At 58.8% G+C, this 17,949-nt stretch overlaps 1 protein-coding gene across 2 annotated transcripts in view; it reads right to left on the bottom strand.

Moving 5' to 3' along the window:
- Positions 1-71: 71 nt before the first annotated feature.
- Positions 72-17,949, bottom strand: part of LMNB2 (lamin B2) — a 29,438-nt gene continuing 11,560 nt past the window's right edge. Inside the window, exons 2-12 of one of the 2 annotated variants that reach the window (XR_004026372.1) lie at positions 17,227-17,363; positions 9,645-9,801; positions 9,435-9,560; positions 5,925-6,095; positions 5,717-5,842; positions 5,224-5,444; positions 4,772-5,051; positions 4,328-4,404; positions 3,664-3,783; positions 3,430-3,540; positions 72-2,838 (exon numbers count right to left, since the gene is read on the bottom strand). Coding sequence is in view for 1 of the 2 variants with exons in the window: in XM_030795910.1 (XP_030651770.1) it covers positions 2,797-2,838; positions 3,430-3,540; positions 3,664-3,783; positions 4,297-4,404; positions 4,772-5,051; positions 5,224-5,444; positions 5,717-5,842; positions 5,925-6,095; positions 9,435-9,560; positions 9,645-9,801; positions 17,227-17,363 (1,599 nt within the window). In the remaining variant the exon portion in view is untranslated. Of the gene's footprint in view, positions 2,839-3,429; positions 3,541-3,663; positions 3,784-4,296; positions 4,405-4,771; positions 5,052-5,223; positions 5,445-5,716; positions 5,843-5,924; positions 6,096-9,434; positions 9,561-9,644; positions 9,802-17,226; positions 17,364-17,949 lie in introns of both variants that reach the window. The other variant, XM_030795910.1, reaches the window with a different exon arrangement.

Here is a 17,949-nt window from a genome sequence, read left to right as displayed (position 1 = left end):
CATCCGCTTCATTAGGGACGGAGGCCCCGGCTCGAGCTTCCCCGCGCAGGGATAAACTCAGAGGCAGAACCTAAAATCAAAATGTTTATTGGAGTGTTGTACAAAAAAGTTTCCAGTCATAAAATGTATATTACAAATCATTGGAAAAAAAAAAAAAAAACACATTTGGCATGCATCTTTTTAAAAACCGAATCTCTGAAATGAAAGTCCATGCCAGCCCGGCTGCAGCCCCAGCTCCGTTTGCAGGTTGTGCTGTGACGCTCGCTGGACGCAGGGCTTGGAAGAGGCTGCAGGCGGCGACGCCCCAGGACTGAGTCCCTCGGATCTTTAACAAAGAACTGCCGCGTGCAGGCCTCAGACCAACCCCAGCCAAAGCCGCTGGCATGAGGACAGGTGCATGATCGGATTCTGGGTCAGCCCGCAGGCCTCCCGGCTCCTGGGCTCAGCGGGGCAGGCTTCAGCGTTAACCTGGCGCTGTGCACCCCAGAACCCGCGTTGGTCCAGCAGCCGTGGGCCTCCCCCCAGGGCTGGGTGGCGTCTGATGCTTCGCAGGGAGGGTGCTAGGCTTCGCGTCACACTGCATGGGCTTACACACAGGGATGGCTTCGCATCGTTTTAAGCGGCACACAGCTAAGCGTATTTGGGGACAAATGCAAATTGTTTCCCAGGCCATAAATAACTTTTAAAAATTTGATTTTTTTAGTGTTTCCAAAGACTCAATTCTCAATGAACCTCCAATCACCCACAGGCTGCCCAGTCCACGCTTCTCCCCACCCCGTTCAGCTAAGGGCACCCGCAGTCCTAGGACAACCCCCAGCTCCACCCAAGGCAAATGTAGGGTGGGGGGTTCTGTGGGCCTGGGGTGTGCTGTGTTCAGGACAGGACTGGGCAGCGTCTGGACATCAGGACCTGCGGGTTTTAGGGGGGACTTTGTCCCTGAGCCCAGCCTGTAAGGCTGTCGGCAAATCACAGACCAACTCCGGGATACAGCTTTGCTCCTCCAGGGCCAAAATACATAGGATGTGTCTGAGAACACTGCAGACTCCCCACAGGATAAGATGACCAAGACCCATCCCCAGAACACTCGCTGGCACGAAGCCCAGCCAGTCGGGTCCGGGTGATTCCTGCCATGAAGGTGGGAAGAGGACACAGTCTGTTGCCAGCATTCCCACTTCCAGCGGCTGGCAGAGGGTATCCCTGGGGCAGGCAAAGCTCCCTACCAGCCGCCTGACTGGCAGCACAGCGGCGTAGCCTCCAGGAGGAAATGCTTTGCTAAGATGCGGCCCCCTCTATCTACTGAAAGCAAGGACAGCGAGCGGGGCTACATGGAGCAGCGGGTGTTTCTGCTTTGTCGGCCGCTGGCTCCTTCCCGGCCTGGGGCTGGGGCCACCCATTCCTTCCTCCCACAGGCAGGTCCCCAGGGAGGTGGGATGCACAGTCACAGGGGAGCGGTGCCGCCCCCGCCCTGCAGTGAATGCCATGGTCGGGAGACGGCGCGTGCCCATGGCTCAGTTTTGGTGTCTTTAAGACTTGAGCTGCACTTTCTGAAGGAGGCTCTGCCATCAGAGGGTGCCCCAGCCCCGCGCCACCCCGGGGAGGAGGGTCAGCTTGTCCTCAAGGCCCTGGCGTGAGCTCCTGACCTGCATACTGACCAATGTAAAAAAATAAATATCCATTAAAAAAATAACTTCTGTGTATCTATGAGGGAGGGTGTAAACGGTGAGCTATTGCCAAAGGGGGGTGCCAGGCGTTGGGAAGCTGGACTGAGGGGCTTGGGTGCATCGTGATAGGAGTCAGGTGGCCTTGGCCTGTCTGAGAAACATGGTTTCAGCGAGAAAATCACAGATAAAAGCTACAGTATGGATAGACGCATGTGTATATATAGGCGCAGGGCAGACGCAGCTGGAACACGGGAGGGGCTCCACAGCGCCCTCCTCCAGAGCGTCAACACGGTGGCATTCCCTGCAGACAGCTGTTCTGAAACTCAGCCTCTGCCTCCAAGGCAACCAGATGTGTCCCCTCCATGTCTCCCCTCCCTGCTTATCGTTGTGACAGGTCTTATGATGGGACTGTCCTCATTCTTCCTTCCCCGGATCTTCCCCTCCCCTGCCTTGTTGGCCCTGCACAGTCAGGAACTGAACTGCGGGAAAACTCCCCCAAATAAAGTCAAAGGTCCAAGAACTGGCCAGTGCGCTGTCAGAACAGGAATCTGGAAGCCCAGGCAGCGGACTGAAAACCTGCCCTGGGGGGCCACGCCATCCCCATGCTGGTCCACACCCGCTGTGTGGCTGCCTGAGGAGTTCCCGCTGTCCCAAGCTGGGCAGCCAGAATGCAGGCTTGGCCCCTAGCCCCACCAGGTTGACGCCTGGATTCTGAATTTGGTTTTGTAGAAAGCCTTAAAAAAAACCCACCACCATTGAATTCCTACACAGTTTCTGCAGTCTGTCCGCATCAGGGCCGTCCCCTGTCCCCTCTCTAGCCTTGCCGGCCCTCCCCCCTCCAAGCCTGAGCATCTTCTAAACCTCGGGGTCCTGGCCCTGGGCTTCCAATTTGACCAAATGGTGAGATGGGGAGTGGAGTGGGATTGAAAAGTCTCCGGGGCAGCGGTGAAGTGGCAGCGAAGTGAGGCTGGGGAGACCCGCCGGGAGGGAGGGCTGGGGGAGACCCACCCACACGTTCTGGCAGTTCGCTTAGAAATTCTCTAGAAATGTATCAAGAACTAAAGAAAGCCAATGATATAAAAATAGTTTTCAGTGGCTCTAGGTAAAGAAAGGTGTGTGGATGAGGAGTGTGGGTTCACATCACGTAGCAGCCTCTCGAGGTGGTCCTCGGATCCCCCTGCAGGAAGGAAGGAAGGAAGGATGGCCACGATCAGGGCCAGCCTGAAGGCGGCCAGCAGGTAGATGGCTGCCCGCACCTCCCCACCAGGGAGGGGCTGAGCGACAACAGTGTCTATTTCTAGAGCCTTCCATTCCACTTCCATTTCCCCATGAGCCCGCCTGTGAGCTACATGTTCTGTGTTGGGTTCCAAGACAATCACAGAGATCTTGCGACGCGCGCATTTAACGCAGCTGTGGTTTCTGCGCTCATCTTCTCCCCAGAGGCCAGCACTGAAGGGACCTGTGTCTTCGACTGAGGGAGCCTGGTTGACCAGAGAGCATCTGGGGAGCTGTTCAACACCCACCTCTCAGGGGACCCCCTGGCCAGCTACCCTGAGGTCTGTGATGTCGCAAATCCACACGACGGGCACGACCCAGGAGGCGAGAACAGGTCTCTGCCGTGCCCGTAACAGCCAAGGCTGGCTTCACCCTGAGCCAGGCAGCCAGATGGAGCTCCCGCCGGGAACGCGGCCAACACGCGCGTGTGTGTGCACGAGCTCACTCTGCCCCAGAGGCTGCCCCCAGCCGCAAGTGGGCACAGGGGTCCTACCTGTTGGTGGAAAAGGTCCTCCTCGCCGAACTCGGCTTCCTCCTCCTCTTCCTCCCCATTCTCATTCTCACGCACCACAGAGGACTGCTTCACGGTCCTCATGGCCACTTCCTGTGTGGGACAGGACACGGCAGCGCGTCCCGGGATCAGGCCCAGAGCTGCTGTGGCGGCCCCGAGGGTCCCCAGACCCTGCCCAGGACTCCAGCCGAGCACCCCCCCAAGCCAGACACCCACCTCGCCGTCCGCGTTAACCAGGACGGTGCGGAAGCTCTCGCCGGTGCCCCAGCTGCTCTGGCCCTTCCACACCAGCGTCGAGGGGGGGCTGTGGGCCACCCCCGCACCAGCTGCCCACACCTGGGGACCCAAGAACAATGGCCCCATCAGGGTCACCTCTGGTTCCAGGGACGTGGGCTAGCCACTGGCCCCTACCACACGGCCCCCTTCAATGCCCTGGGCGTTCAGTCCTTCCAGCCCGACGCAGGCTTATCCAGGGTGATGGTCCCCAGGATACACAAGAAGAGACCAGGGTTCACAGACGCCAAGGGCTCTTGGCAAGCAGGGGCTGCACTGGGATGTGACACCCACCAGGCTCCACGGCCCATGCGCCTGACTGTTAACACTTCACGGGGATGCCGGCCAGCCCCAACAGCCTGGACTCAGACCCGGGGCACACCACTCAGGCTCCAGGGAGGCCCAGTGGGATGACGCCGGCACATGGAGGTTCTATCACCGCGGCAGCTGCTGTGAGATGGTGCCTGGTGCCACCACCATCCCCACCCACCGCCGCCAAGTCCTGCGCTTCCAGTCCCCTGACCCCACCTCACACCACATCCGTGGCCACCCTCGCCCTCCTGCCCCACCACCTACCGTGACCATCTGGCCAGCGCGCAGGACGTACTTGGGCGTGAACTTGTAGGCGATCTCCTCCCCCTCCAAGATCTGCCTCTTGATTCTCCAGTTCCCCAGAGACTGATCCTGGAAGACACGGCACACGCCTGACCCTCAACCGCCAGGACTGTGACGCTGCCCCAATCGCCCTGGCTGGTGGCCCCCTCACCCTGACCCTGGTCACCCCCACCAGCTAGGTCACCCCACTACCCCCATGCCCCGGTCATTCCAGTCCCCTGCCTTGCCCTGGCCAGCGGCCCCATCACCCTGACCCTGGTCACCCTGATCCTGGTCACCCCCATCAGCTGGGTCACCCCATTACCCCCGTGCCTCGGTCTTTCCGGTCACCTTGTCCCCTGCCTCGCGTTGGCCGGCGGCCCCATCACCCTGACCCGGGTCACCGCCACCAGCTGGGTCACCCCATTACCCCCCATGCCCAGGTCATTCCAGTCACCTTGTCGGAGTTGTTCTTGAGCTGCACGAACTTGCCCTCCAGGTCGATCTCCTCGATGCTGACGTTGCCCGAGGCCGAGGCCTGCTGGGCCAGGTGGAAGCCACCGCTGCCACCCGTGCCCGTGCCCAGGACGCTTGGGCCGCTGCCCAAGGGCTCCTCCACCTCCAGCCGCTTCCGCTTACTGCGGCCCAGGCGCCCGGTGGCCGACATGCTGCCGCTGCTGCTCGAGGTGGCTCGTGAGACCGTGACGCGCGAGGATGGGCTGGGGGACAGCTTCAGCCTGTGGGGAAGGCAAGGAGGGCAATACTGGTAGTGGGAGCCCCAGACAGCCCAGGGCACGCAGAGTGGCAGCCGCGGCCCGGCCCCACCTCCACCCCTGCCCAGCACTCCCAGCAGCCTCGTCCCGCCTCTCCTCCTCGCTCCATGCTCCCAAGCCTCCTGGCCTGCCGCACCTCTCCTCCTCGCCCTCCAGGAGCTTCCGGTAGGCGTTGATCTCCATGTCCAGGGCCAGCTTCACGTCCAGCAGCTCCTGGTACTCGGCCAGCTGCTGCTGCATCACGTCCCGCATCTCCGTCATCTCCTGCTCCTTGGCGTCCAGCATCTTACGGAACTTGTCCCGCTCCCCAGCCATGGCCTCCTCCAGCTCCCGGATGCGATCTTCAGCGGCACTGGCCTGCGGAGGGGGCGGGCGGCGAAGGTCAGGGCAGCCCGTGGGTCACAAGGCCCAGGTGATCCTGGGACTGCGGGAGACGGGTCCTCAGCGCAGACTGGGGCAGAGACCAGGCCTGGGCATGGGGCGCACGGGAGGGGAGGGAAGGGGCATCGCTGGGTGCCCCGAGGGCTGCATCCAATGCCAAGAGGCCAGAGCCCCAAGCCCTACACATCCAGGGCAGGACCCAGAGGTTGGGCCAGGAAGACGGCGGGTGGTGGCGCCGTGCTCCTCACCTGCTTCTGGAGGCCGGAGAGCTGGTAGCTGAGGGACTCCAGGCGCATGCGGGCCTCCTTCAGCTCCTCGCGAGCCGCACTGGCCGCCTTGTCGTTCTGGTCAGAGCTCAGCTTGGCGCTGTCCAGCTGCGGGGAGACGGGCGGGTGAGCGCGGGCGCGGGGCGGGGGTCCCACCGGCCGCCCCCGCCCACGCGCCCGCAGGCCACACCTTGGCCTGGTAGGTCTGCTCCAGCTCCAGCTTGTAGAGCCGCACTTGCTCGTCGTGCTGGCTCCGCAGCTCCTCCAGCGCCTGTGCCATCTTGAAGTCGTACTCCTGCTGCCGGCTGCTGTCCACCTCCACCAGGCGCCGCTCGTGCCGCCGCCGCGTCTCCCGCACCTCCTGCGGACCGAGGCTTCGTGACCCTCCGGTCCCTCCTGGGCCCCAGGCACCAGGCCCAAGGGAGGGCTCAACAATGTGCCAAGAGGAACCTCCAGGCAATTCCTGGTTCCTTGTGCACAAGTTACAAACCGATACACGTGCAGGTCAGAGGCGACCCAGGGACCGTCCACGCGCTAGAACGTGACTCAGCCACGAAACGGAGTGAGGCTCTGACACCGCCACGGCATGGATGCACCTTGAGGACGTCACACTCAGTGAGAGACGCCAGACACAAAAGGCCACACAGCGTGTGATCCCATTTCCAGGAAATGTCCGGAAATGTCCAGGACAGGCCCATCCACAGAGACAGGGCGGGGGCTGGGGAGTGACTGCTGATGGGGAGGGGGTTCTTTTTCAGTGATGGAATGTTCTAGAATTAGAGGTGGTGGTTGCACAACCCTGTGGATATCCTGCCACTGCTGAACTGTACACTTTCAAAAGGTGGACTTAAAATAGCCAGGCGAGGTGGTGGGCGCCTGTAGTCCCAGCTACTCAGGAGGCTGAGACAAGAGAATCGCTTGAGCTTGGGAGGTTGCAGTGAGCCAAGATCGCACCACTGCACTCCAACCTGGGCAACAAAGCGACACTGCGTCTCAAAAATAAAAGGGGCTGTCTCTCATAAAAGCCATTACTGAAGAAAGTGGGCCAGGCGTGGTGGCTCATGCCTGTAATCCCAACACTTTGGGAGGCCGAGGCAGGCAGATCACCTGAGGTCAGGAGTTTGAGACCAGCCTGGCCAACATGGAGAAACCCCGTTTCTACTAAAAATACAAAACTTAGCCAGGTGTGGTAGCGGGCGCCTGTAATCCCAGCTACTCGAGAGGCTGAGGCAAGATAATCACTTGAACCCGGGAGGTGGAGGTTGCAGTGAGCTGAGATCATGCCACGGCACTCCAGCCTGGGCAACAAAGCAAGACTCCGTCTCAAAACAAACAAACAAAAAACAAAACAGAGAGTAAATTACTGATGTTCCCATCTCAGGGCCCAAATCACAGGGGGGCAGCAGACCCGGCCCTGACAGTGATGGGATGCCCGGGCCACAAGGCAGGGGAGCCACGGGGCAGCTGTCCCGACACAGGGCGGGGTCACACCAGGGCAGAGGCACCAACTGGAGCTCACATGGATCTCAGGAAGGAAATAGCCCCTTCCTCCTCTTCCCAGCTCCCCCAGCTCCGGGACAGAAACCATGTCACTTATCACCATGGAACTGGTTTATAAAAACAGCAGAGGTTGGGCATGGTGGCGCACACTTGTAATCCCAGGACTTTGGGAGGCTGAGACGGGCGGATCACGAGGTCAGGAGTTCGAGACCAGCCTGGCCAACATGGTGAACCCCATTTCTATTACAAATACAAAAATTAGGCCGGGTACAGTGGCTGAAGCCTGTAATCCGAGCACGTTGGGAGGCTGAGGCAGGTGGATCACGAGGTCAGGAGTTCAAGACCAGCCTGACAAACATGGTGAAACGCCGTCTCTACTAAAAATACAAAAATTAGTCGGGTGTGGTGGTGCACGCCTATAATCTCAGCTACTCAGGAGGCTGAGGCAAGAGAATCGCTTGAACCCAGGAGGCAGAGGTTGCAGTGAGCTGAGATCACGCCACTGTACTCCAGCCTGGGTGACAGAGCAAGACTCCGTCTCAAAAAAAAAAAAAAAAAAAAAAAAAAATTAGCTGGGTGTGGTGCCGCGCACCTATAATCCAGCTACTCGGGACGCTGAGCCCAATCGTGGGCCACAGAGCAAGACTCCCTCTCAAACAAAACAAAACAAAACAAAACAAAACAAAACAAAACAAAACAAAACAAAACAGCAGAAACGCTTCTGAAGGAAGCTGGCCACCTTCGCAGTCAGCAAGGCGGGTGGCCCAGCCAAGCAGAGCTCTGCGAACCGCCCCCCCGCCTCCGCGGCCGCCCTCTCTGGGACTCTGCACCCTGTGGGCTGCACAGGACATGCCTGCGCCAGGCTCCCTACCGCAGCTCCCTGTGAGGGCCCCTCCGGGGCCTCTTCCCGGCCCCTGCACCGCCTTCGTGGGTCTCTTCCCAGGTGCCCTGTGGGTTCCACCTGGGGCACGTTCCTGGGCCCCTGCACAGAAGCCCTCGTGAGTCTCTTCACCGGCTGTCTCACAGGATCCCCCACAGGCCCCCTCACAACTGCCCCGGCCGCCTCCCTTCTGGCGCCTATGGGGGCCCCCGCACTCTCTGGGCCTGGCGGGAGCGGGGCGTGGCTCCTGAGCAGCCTGGACATCCCTCCACCAGCAGCCAGCAGCTCTCCCTGGGCAGTGAGTGTGGGCCCGGCAGGCCCCGGCATCCCACCCTGCACTGTGACATCACAATTGGTTCTAAGGGACACAGGCCGACGCCTTCCCTCCCCACTCTCCCCTCCGAGCCCCCGGAGGCGGAGGCCCCAGGTGAGGGGTGCAGGTCGGGGAAGGAGGCTGGGTGGGGAGCGCAGGCCTCACCCTCGCTTTGGACAACGAGGCCCTGTGGGAGGCTGGACAGGGGCCCCCAGAAGATGCACCTGACGCCTGCCTCATGGTGTAGCGGTTAGGATCCCAGGCGGCCAGGGTTCAGCTCCCAGGGTGGGAACACCAAGCTTTTGAAAGACAAGAAATCAAAGTAGACCTTCCTTGACACTGAAGAGATGCGTTTTGGCTGGCCATGGTGACTCATGCCTGGAATCCCAGCACTTTGGGAAGCCGAGGTGGATGAATCACCTGAGGTCAGGAGTTCGAGACCAGCCTGGCCAACGTGGTGAAACTCCGTCTCTACTACAAATACAAAAATTACCTGGACATGATGGTGCATGCCTGTAGTCCAGCTACTTGGGAGGCTGAGGCAGAACAATTGCTTGAACCTGGAAGGTGGAGGTTGCAGTGAGCCGAGATCGTGCCACTGCACTCCAGCATGGGCAACAGAGTGAAACTCCGTCTCAAATAAAAAAAAAAAGATGTGCCCACGTCCCGATCCCCGGCAGCTGTGAATGGACCTTATTTGGAAATGGGGTCTCTGCAGATGCCATTAGGTCACTCTGGATGACCCAGGCAGGCCCCAAATCCAATGACAAGTGATCTTGTAGGATACACAGAGTACGGACACAGAGGGGAGGCAGCCGCGGGAAGACAGAGGCAGACACTGGGAGATGCAGCCGAAGCCAAGGGCACCCTGAGAAGCAGGAAGGAGCCTCCCTGGAGCCGTGGGAGGGACCCCGGCCACACGGTGCCCTCAGGCTTCCGCCCTCCACAGCCGAGGGTGGGCTTTGCGTTTCCGCCGTGCCAGGCTGGAGGCCAGGCCGCTCACTCACCTCCTCAAACACACTCTTGCGGAAGTCCAGCTCCTCCTGCAGGCTCTGGCAGCGGTTCTCCAGGTCCACACGCATCAGCGTCTCCTTCTCCAGCTGCTTTTTGGCCACTGCATGACCATCCTCGGCCTGGGAGACAGGACAGCGAGCCGGCGTGACCATCTGTCTGCTGCATACACCCTGCTGGGGCATCCCGCGGCCCCTGGCACCTACCTTGGCCAGCTGGGCTCGCAGCTCGGCCACGTCACTCTCCAGGCCGCGCTTGTCGCTGAGGGCGGCTGCCAGCTCCACCTCGCTCCGGTGGAACAGGGACTCCAGGTCCTTCACACGGCCCTGGGCCACCGTGAGCTCGCCCTCCCTCTTCTTGGCGCTGAAAGTCAAGAGGGCAAGTGAGCTGGGAGGGGCAAGGTCCATGGGGCCACAGGGAGCACCTCAGGGGCCTCAGGCAAGCCCAAGGACAAGGTCACGGGGCCTCCGAGCCCCAGACCTTCCTGTCCCGCAGATGACGCAGCCCCGCGCGCCCAGGCAAAGGCACACGTGCCCTCATCATCTGCCCTGCACTGTCAGGAGTCCAGCAAGTGACAGGCACCAGTGCTTGGGACCACCCTGGAGGCGTGGGTTTTCCCAGCCTTTCCTGCCTGTTCTGGACCCAGGACGACCATTTGGGGAGAAATTAATGCATCCTCTGCTACAATGTTACAAAGGAAGACCCTGGCCTTTGAAGAGTCGGCCTTGTTTGTAAACTTAAGCTGTCTGAAGTAGGATCACCTGGTCTTCCACTAAACCAAATTAGCTCCAACATTACATATTTAAGATAGCAAACTCAGGCTTTTTAAACACACAAATACTACCAGTGTGGACTGTAGGCACTTAAGGTTTTTTTTGTGTTTTTTTTTTTAAGAGACAGGGGTTCACTTGTTTGCACAGGCTGGTCTCGAACTCCTGGGCTCAACGAATCCTCCTGTCTCAGCCTCCCAAAGTGCTGGGATTACAGGTGCGAGCCACCGCGTACAGCTGACTCTTAAATGTTTTTAGGCATAATTATAAGTCTTGGAGCTGAATTTCACCCCCTCCCCGCAGTGAACTAACTATATCCTCCCAAGCAACAGTGATGACACCCAGGGTTCCGCAGCGTCACAACTGCTGACATTTGGGGTGGTCCTGAGTGAGGGCACCCACGGTTTCTCAGCATCACAACTGCTGACATTTGGGGTGGTCCTGAGTGAGGGCACCCACGGTTTCTCAGCATCACAACTGCTGACATTTGGGGTGGTCCTGAGTGAGGACACCCAGGGTTCCGCAGCGTCACAACTGCTAACATTTGGGGTGATCCTGAGTGAGGGCACCCACGGTTTCTCAGCATCACAACTGCTGACATTTGGGGTGGTCCTGAGTGAGGGCACCCACGGTTTCTCAGCATCACAACTGCTGACATTTGGGGTGGTCCTGAGTGAGGACACCCAGGGTTCCGCAGCGTCACAACTGCTAACATTTGGGGTGATCTTGAGTGAGGACACCCACAGTTCCGCAGCGTCACAACTGCCGACATTTGGGGTGGTCCTGAGTGAGGGCACCCACGGTTTCTCAGCATCGCAACTGCCGACATTTGGGGTGGTCCTGAGTGAGGGCACCCACGGTTTCTCAGCATCACAACTGCTGACATTTGGGGTGGTCCTGAGTGAGGGCACCCACGGTTTCTCAGCATCACAACTGCTGACATTTGGGGTGGTCCTGAGTGAGGACACCCAGGGTTCCACAGCGTCACAACTGCTGACATTTGGGGTGGTCCTGAGTGAGGGCACCCACGGTTTCTCAGCATCACAACTGCTGACATTTGGGGTGGTCCTGAGTGAGGACACCCAGGGTTCCGCAGCGTCACAACTGCTAACATTTGGGGTGATCCTGAGTGAGGGCACCCACGGTTTCTCAGCATCACAACTGCTGACATTTGGGGTGGTCCTGAGTGAGGGCACCCACAGTTCCGCAGCGTCACAACTGCCAACATTTGGGGTGGTCCTGAGTGAGGGCACCCACGGTTTCTCAGTGTCACAGCTGCCGACATTTGGGGTGGTCCTGAGTGAGGGCACCCACGGTTTCTCAGTGTCACAACTGCCGACATTTGGGGTGGTCCTGAGTGAGGGCACCCACGGTTTCTCAGCGTCACAACTGCTGACATTTGGGGTGGTCCTGAGTGAGGGCACCCACGGTTTCTCAGCATCACAACTGCTGACATTTGGGGTGATCCTGAGTGAGGGCACCCACGGTTTCTCAGCATCACAACTGCTGACGTTTGGGGTGGTCCTGAGTGAGGGCACCCACGGTTCCGCAGCGTCACAACTGCCGACATTTCGGGTGGTCCTGAGTGAAGGCACCCACAGTTTCTCAGTGTCACAACTGCCGACATTTGGGGTGGTCCTGAGTGAGGACACCCACAGTTCCGCAGCGTCACAACTGCCGACATTTGGGGTGGTCCTGAGTGAGGGCACCCAGGGTTCTGCAGCGTCACAACTGCTGACGTTTGGGGTGGTCCTAGGCACTGTAGGGTGCTGAGCACTGTCCCTGGCCTCCACCCACTTCAGACCAGGAGCCCCTCGCTGCCCAGTTTTGACAACCACAAATGTCCCCAGGAATCACCCAGTGTCCCCTGGGGACAGAATTACCCCAGGATGGGGACAACTGGGTGCATCTGGAATAACACAGCAAAGGCTGCTGGCTGGACATTAAAAGAACATCCACATCCAGGCGGCTCCAGCCAGTGGCCAGAGGTCAGAAGTGACAGGGATCTCTCCCGCCCAGCAGAATGCACTCCCGACTCTCCCCAGAGCCCTTTTTTTTTTTTTTTTTTTTTGAGTTGGAGTTTCGCTCTTGTTGCCCAGGCTGGAGTGCAATGGCGTGATCTCCGCTCACTGCAACCTCTGCCTCCCGGGTTCAAACGATTCTCCTGCCTCAGCCTCCTGAGTAGCTGGTATTACAGGCATGCGCCACCAGGCTCCACTAATTTTGTATTTTTAGTAGAGACGGGGTTTCTCCATGTTGGCCAGGCTGGTCTCGAACTCCTGACCTCAGGTGATCTGCCTGCCTCAGCCTCCCAAAGTGCTGGGATTACAGGCGTGAGCCACTGCGCCCGGCCCCCAGTGCCTTTCAAAAGACCACTTAGGCATTTGCCCAAGAACTGAAAGTGACCCATAGCTGAAAGTGACCGTATGTCTGTCTATCTCCATCAATAACTGCATTTATCTATATAATCTATGTCCGTATATATCAATCTACAGATAGCTATATCTTTTTTTTTTTTTTTTTTTTTTTTTTTTTTGAGATGGAGTTTCACTCTTGTTGTCCAGGCTGGAGTGCAACGGTGCCATCTCAGTTCACTGCAACCTCCGCCTCCCGGGTTCAAATGATTCTCCTCCCCCAGCCTCCCAAGTAGCTTACAGGCAAGTGCCAGCACGCCCAGATAATTTTGTATTTTTAGTAGAGACGGGGTTTCTCCATGTTGGTCAGCCTGGTCTTGAACTCCCGACCTCAGGTGATCAGCCCACCTTGGCCTCCCAAAGTGCTGGGATTACAGGCATGAGCCACTGCGCCCAGCCTTACAATAGCTTTATCTATCTATTGCTCTATCACTGTCTGTCCATCTACCCATCATCTATCCATCCATCCACCCATCATCCATTCATCCATCTACCCATCATCCATCCATCCACTCATCCGTCCATCTACCCATCATCCATCCATCCATCTACCCATCATCCATCCATCCATCCACTCATCCGTCCATCTACCCATCATCCATCCATCCATCTACCCATCATCCATCCATCCATCCACTCATCTGTCCATCTATCCATCCACCCATCATCCATCCATCCATCTACTCATCCATCCATCATCTATCCATCATCTCCATCCATCCATCCTTCCATCCATCCCTCCATCATCTATCCATTCATCCATCTACTCATCCATCCATCATCTATCCATCCATTATCTATCTATCCATCATCCATCCATTCATCCATCTACTCATCCATCCATCATCCATCCACCCATCCACCCATCCATCCATCCACCCATCTCTCTCTCTCTCTCCCACTAGCTGCCAAGCTCTCATTCTCTGTGGGACTCTTCCTTCCTTCCTTGTGTGACCCGGGGAGGGAGGGCTGCCTTCCCAGCTCACAGTGCCCTCCCTGCCCAGGATCTGTAATAAATCTTCAAACTTGTTTCCTATCGCTGTGCTGAATTTGCACCTTCCGTCAGAAGAACCAGGAGCTACCCCAGGCTGGGATCCCAGTGCCAGAGCGATGGTCGGGCAGGCAAACCCTGGACACAGGTCAGACACGAGCTACAAGGCAGCCGCTGTGTAAACAGGTCTCTCCTGTGAGGGGTCCCTGGTCGGGGGTCAGACAACCAGGTCTAAGGCCACCTGCCAGGTAAAAGCATCCATGGCAGGTACACTGAACCCCGGGTCTGGCTCCCGTCGTGTCCCGCCAGGGCAGGGCTGCCAGCCGCTCTGGCGCTGGACCTGGTGTAGCCAGGGCTCTCCACACACTGGAGGTGCAGCATCTGCTTACTTTCGAGAGGCGTGAAGGCCAGAGACTTCGGCCACAAAGCTGATGCGCCCCCGTCCGCAGCCCTCAGGGACACTAAGCTCTACTTCCCCACATGGAGCAGATCTCCAGCAGGGTCTGGGGTGCAGATACCCCATCTCTGAGCACATGTCACACAGGCCAGGCCCTTCCGCTCAGAGGGCTGTGAGCCCCGCCGCCCTGCTGGGGATTTTTGCAGGGGTTTGGGGGAAGCTGGAATCTGTTGGGCAAATCCTGAGTGCCCGCTGTGTGGAAGGCACTGCTCTCACACCAGAGGTGCATCTAGAACCCTTGCCTTACACTGCGGGACGTCCTTGCGGAGGGAGGCATCAGCGACACAGGCTGCCCACCAGACGGGAGGCTGCCTGTGGGCAGGGCTGGATTGGGGCTGGGAGACAACGCTGGGGGCAGAGACCTGAAGGAGCAGCACTGGAGGAGCCAGGGCCACCGCTGCTGAAAGATCCTTCCAGGCAGGCGAACAGCAGTGCAAAGGCCCAGGGGTGAGGTGGAAGAGGCAGGCTGCAGACCAGTTCAGAGGACTGGAGCAGAGATCAGGGAATCTGGGAAGCTCCTCAACAATTCGGTCTAAACCACAGGGTTCCGCAGGACTGCAGGGCACGCCCAGAAGGCAGGGTGCTGGCTCCCAGGGCTCAGACCCGTTTCCTAAGAGCACCAGGCGCTGAGTTAGAATCTTCAGCTGGGTGCCCGGGGTTTCGTGGCAGGCTCTGGCCTGTTAGGTCCTGCATGCTGCCTCCAGTGTTTCTCTCATTGTGGGGTTTTGGAGATAAATTTGTTAGGATAAGAAAAACATTAGGCTTGGCCCACCGACTCATACCTATACCCAGTGCTTTGGGAGGCCGAGGTGGGTGGATCACTTTAGCCTGGGAGTTCAAGACCAGCTCGAGCAACATAGCAAGACCTCATCTCTACAAACAATAAAAAAATTAGGCCAGGCATGGTGGTTCACACCTGGAATCCTAGCACTCTGGGAGGCCAAGGAGGGTGGATCACTTAAGTCCAGGAGTTTCAGACCAGCCTGGCCAACTTGGTAAAAAAATTAGCCAGGCAGGGTGGTGTGAGCCTGTAATCCCAGCTACTCAGGAGGCTGAGGCAGGAGAATCGTTTGAATTTGGGAGGTGGAGGTTGCAGTGAGCCGAGATTGCACCACTGTGCTCCAGCCTGGGTGACAGAGCAAGACTCTGTCTCAAAAGTAAATAAATAAAAAATAAAAAATATTAGCTGGGTGTAGTGGTACGTGCCTGGGGCCCCAGCTACTCGGGGTGGGGCTGAGGCAGGAGGATCACCTGAGCCTGGGAGTTCGAGGCTGCAGCGAACTATGATTGTGCCACTGAACTCCAGCCTGGGCAGCAGAGACCCCGCCTCAATGAAAAGAAAAGATGGGCCTCACTGTAGATGCCACGCACTGCTCGGGAGATTGTGAACTGGGAATTCCTCAACACCTAGGGCGGGCACTGTGTAGCATTCTCTTTTTTTAATGTTTTAATTTGAGGTGAAACTCACATCCTGTACATTTCAACGTTTTAAAGTGAACAGTTGAGAGGCGCGTGGTGTGGGGCCAGCCAGCAGCAGCTCTGTCCCATCTGCACGGTGCAGTTCTGACATTTCAGAGCTCCGTGCACCCCTGTCCAAGCTCTAGTCATCCCAGAGCCTGCATGGCTCCACTGATGAACCTGCTTATTAAGCACGGTGGGTGCTGGAGGCAGAGAACTCAGAGCTGCTGCCTGAGCAGGTCCTGGCGTGCACCTGTGCTGTGCGGGATGTGCTGAGAGTGGGCAGCCTGTCCTGGCTCGTGCCTGGCCCCAGGGTCCCCGGCTCATGGCCACTGTCAGGGTGCAAATGGTCCCTCCTGGAGCCCCAGGCCCCAGGCCCCAGGCAGGCGGGCAGTGGTCCCTGGGCCGACCTGGAGGGTCTCCTGTTGGGGAAGGGAAGTCAGCTCTCCACGGGAGCAGCGCCAGCCCAGGCAGAAGGAGGGCGTCGGATGGAGAGGTCACCTGCAACCACACATGGGAGCCCCGGCACTGCTGGACATGGGGTCCCCGGTCATTCCTCCAGCCACACTCCAACTCAGGGACAACGTAGATTCTCAAGCCACTGGCTGCTGTGACCCCCGTACCAGGTGGCCGAGGTACCACCCCTCCTGCCAGCGGGTCCCTCCAGGCTGAGCCAGGCCTGCGTGGCTCTGGGAGAATGAGCAGCGTGGGAAGACCCTGACCCACCCCAGCCTGAGGAAATCCGAGGCACCTGCAGGTGCCTGAACACTTGTGGCCGGAGACCACGGAAGACAGTGTCCACACACAGGGCACCAGAGACCTCGCTCTAGCTGGAGACCACGGAAGACGGTGTCCACACGCAGAGGGCACCAGAGACCTCGCTCTAGCTGGAGACCACGGAAGACGGTGTCCACACGCAGGGCACCAGAGACCTCGCTCTAGCTGGAGACCACGGAAGACGGTGTCCACACACAGGGCACCAGAGACCTCGCTCTAGCTGGAGCCTCACAACAAGAAAAGCCTTGAGCTCAGTGTTTCAGTGGCCTCCTGGCCCCTCTGAATAAATATTCCTTTCATCATCATCGTTCTGTTTAAACTGCCGCCCACCACATCCCACGCCCAGAATCAGGCAAGATTCACTGCCAGGCTGAGAGGGGAGATCGTTTCTCCCGACGGACACAGTTGTCACCCAGAAGGACTGTGCAGCCAACCATGGGGCAGCCCAACAACCCATGAGCACCCTGGTCACACACCACACACCCGAGTGTCCCGGCAGCCCCGGCACCAAGAACATCCGACCACAGGGAAATGCCCACGATGGGCCCTGAGGTCAAACGTGTCTCACGGTGTTCACTGGGCGCCGCCCGTGGCCCAGGTGAGTGTGTGCAAGCACGTGTGCACACTAGGGAGACAGGCCAGGCTGACCAGGAAGCCCTCTTTGGGGAGGCTCGCGGGAGATTCTACTTGTGAGCTTAAGCTGCCCTGCGCTTCCCGCCGTCCCACATGAGCATCTATCACTTTCCTCAGCACAGAAAAAGTGACGTGGCAGCCACTGGTGGGGGAGAGAGGATGGGAGCTGTGAGCTCCAGGCTGTGCCCGTATCAGAGGGTGTCCCGCACGAGCCCAACGCCCACCTGCCCCCGTCCACCCCGTGGTGCCGGGATCAGGGTGACGTCGTGCCCAGGCGTGACCACTCACCTCTTGTTGACCTCGTCCAACTCTGCCCTCAGCTTCCCAATCTCTATCTGCAGCCGGGCACGCTCTCGAGCCGTCTCATCCAGGACTCTCCGGGCATCAGCCAGCTCCGACTCGTACAGTGCCTTGATGCCACTCACCTGGGGAGACCCAGGACAGGGTGAAATGAGGAGGGACCCTTCCCCTTTGACTACAGCAGCCTGGGGGCCTGGCCACTGGCCCTGCTCAGATTCCCGGGGACTGGCACGCAGAGAGAGAGGATGGCAGCCTGGGGACACTGGGACACCCTGTGTTGCCCATCTCACAGACACAGCAGAGGGAGCCCCCTGTCGGGGAGGGGCCGGCACCCAGGAGGAAGCCAGGTGGCCCTGGGTCCCAGCCATCCCAGGAGCCTCCTCCTCTGCTGCAGCCCCCTCTGGAATGATCGTCTCTCCACAAGCTCCAGCTCCTGGCACAGTGGCGCCCAGTGCCAGAGACCAAAGGCCCTGGGCCTGGACCAGCACAGCAGCTGGATAGAGCCTGTCCCCTTCCCCTGAGGACCAGCCACACCCGGACATGCAGCCCCTTGGCTGCTATCATAGCGACATGATGCCTGGCCATTAGGTGCATTTTTCACACTCTCAGTTTCAGAACCAGAAAATGGGTGGGACGTTTAATCAAGGATCTCTCCCGCTGGGCACCACGGACACTGGGCTGATCACTCTCGGACAACTGGTGATGACAGCA

This window comes from Nomascus leucogenys, chromosome 17, assembly GCF_006542625.1.
Source record: "Nomascus leucogenys isolate Asia chromosome 17, Asia_NLE_v1, whole genome shotgun sequence".
In the NCBI taxonomy this organism is placed as follows: domain Eukaryota; kingdom Metazoa; phylum Chordata; class Mammalia; order Primates; family Hylobatidae; genus Nomascus; species Nomascus leucogenys.
Note: the sequence above shows the minus strand (reverse complement) of the source record. Positions and strands in the feature narration are given on the sequence as shown.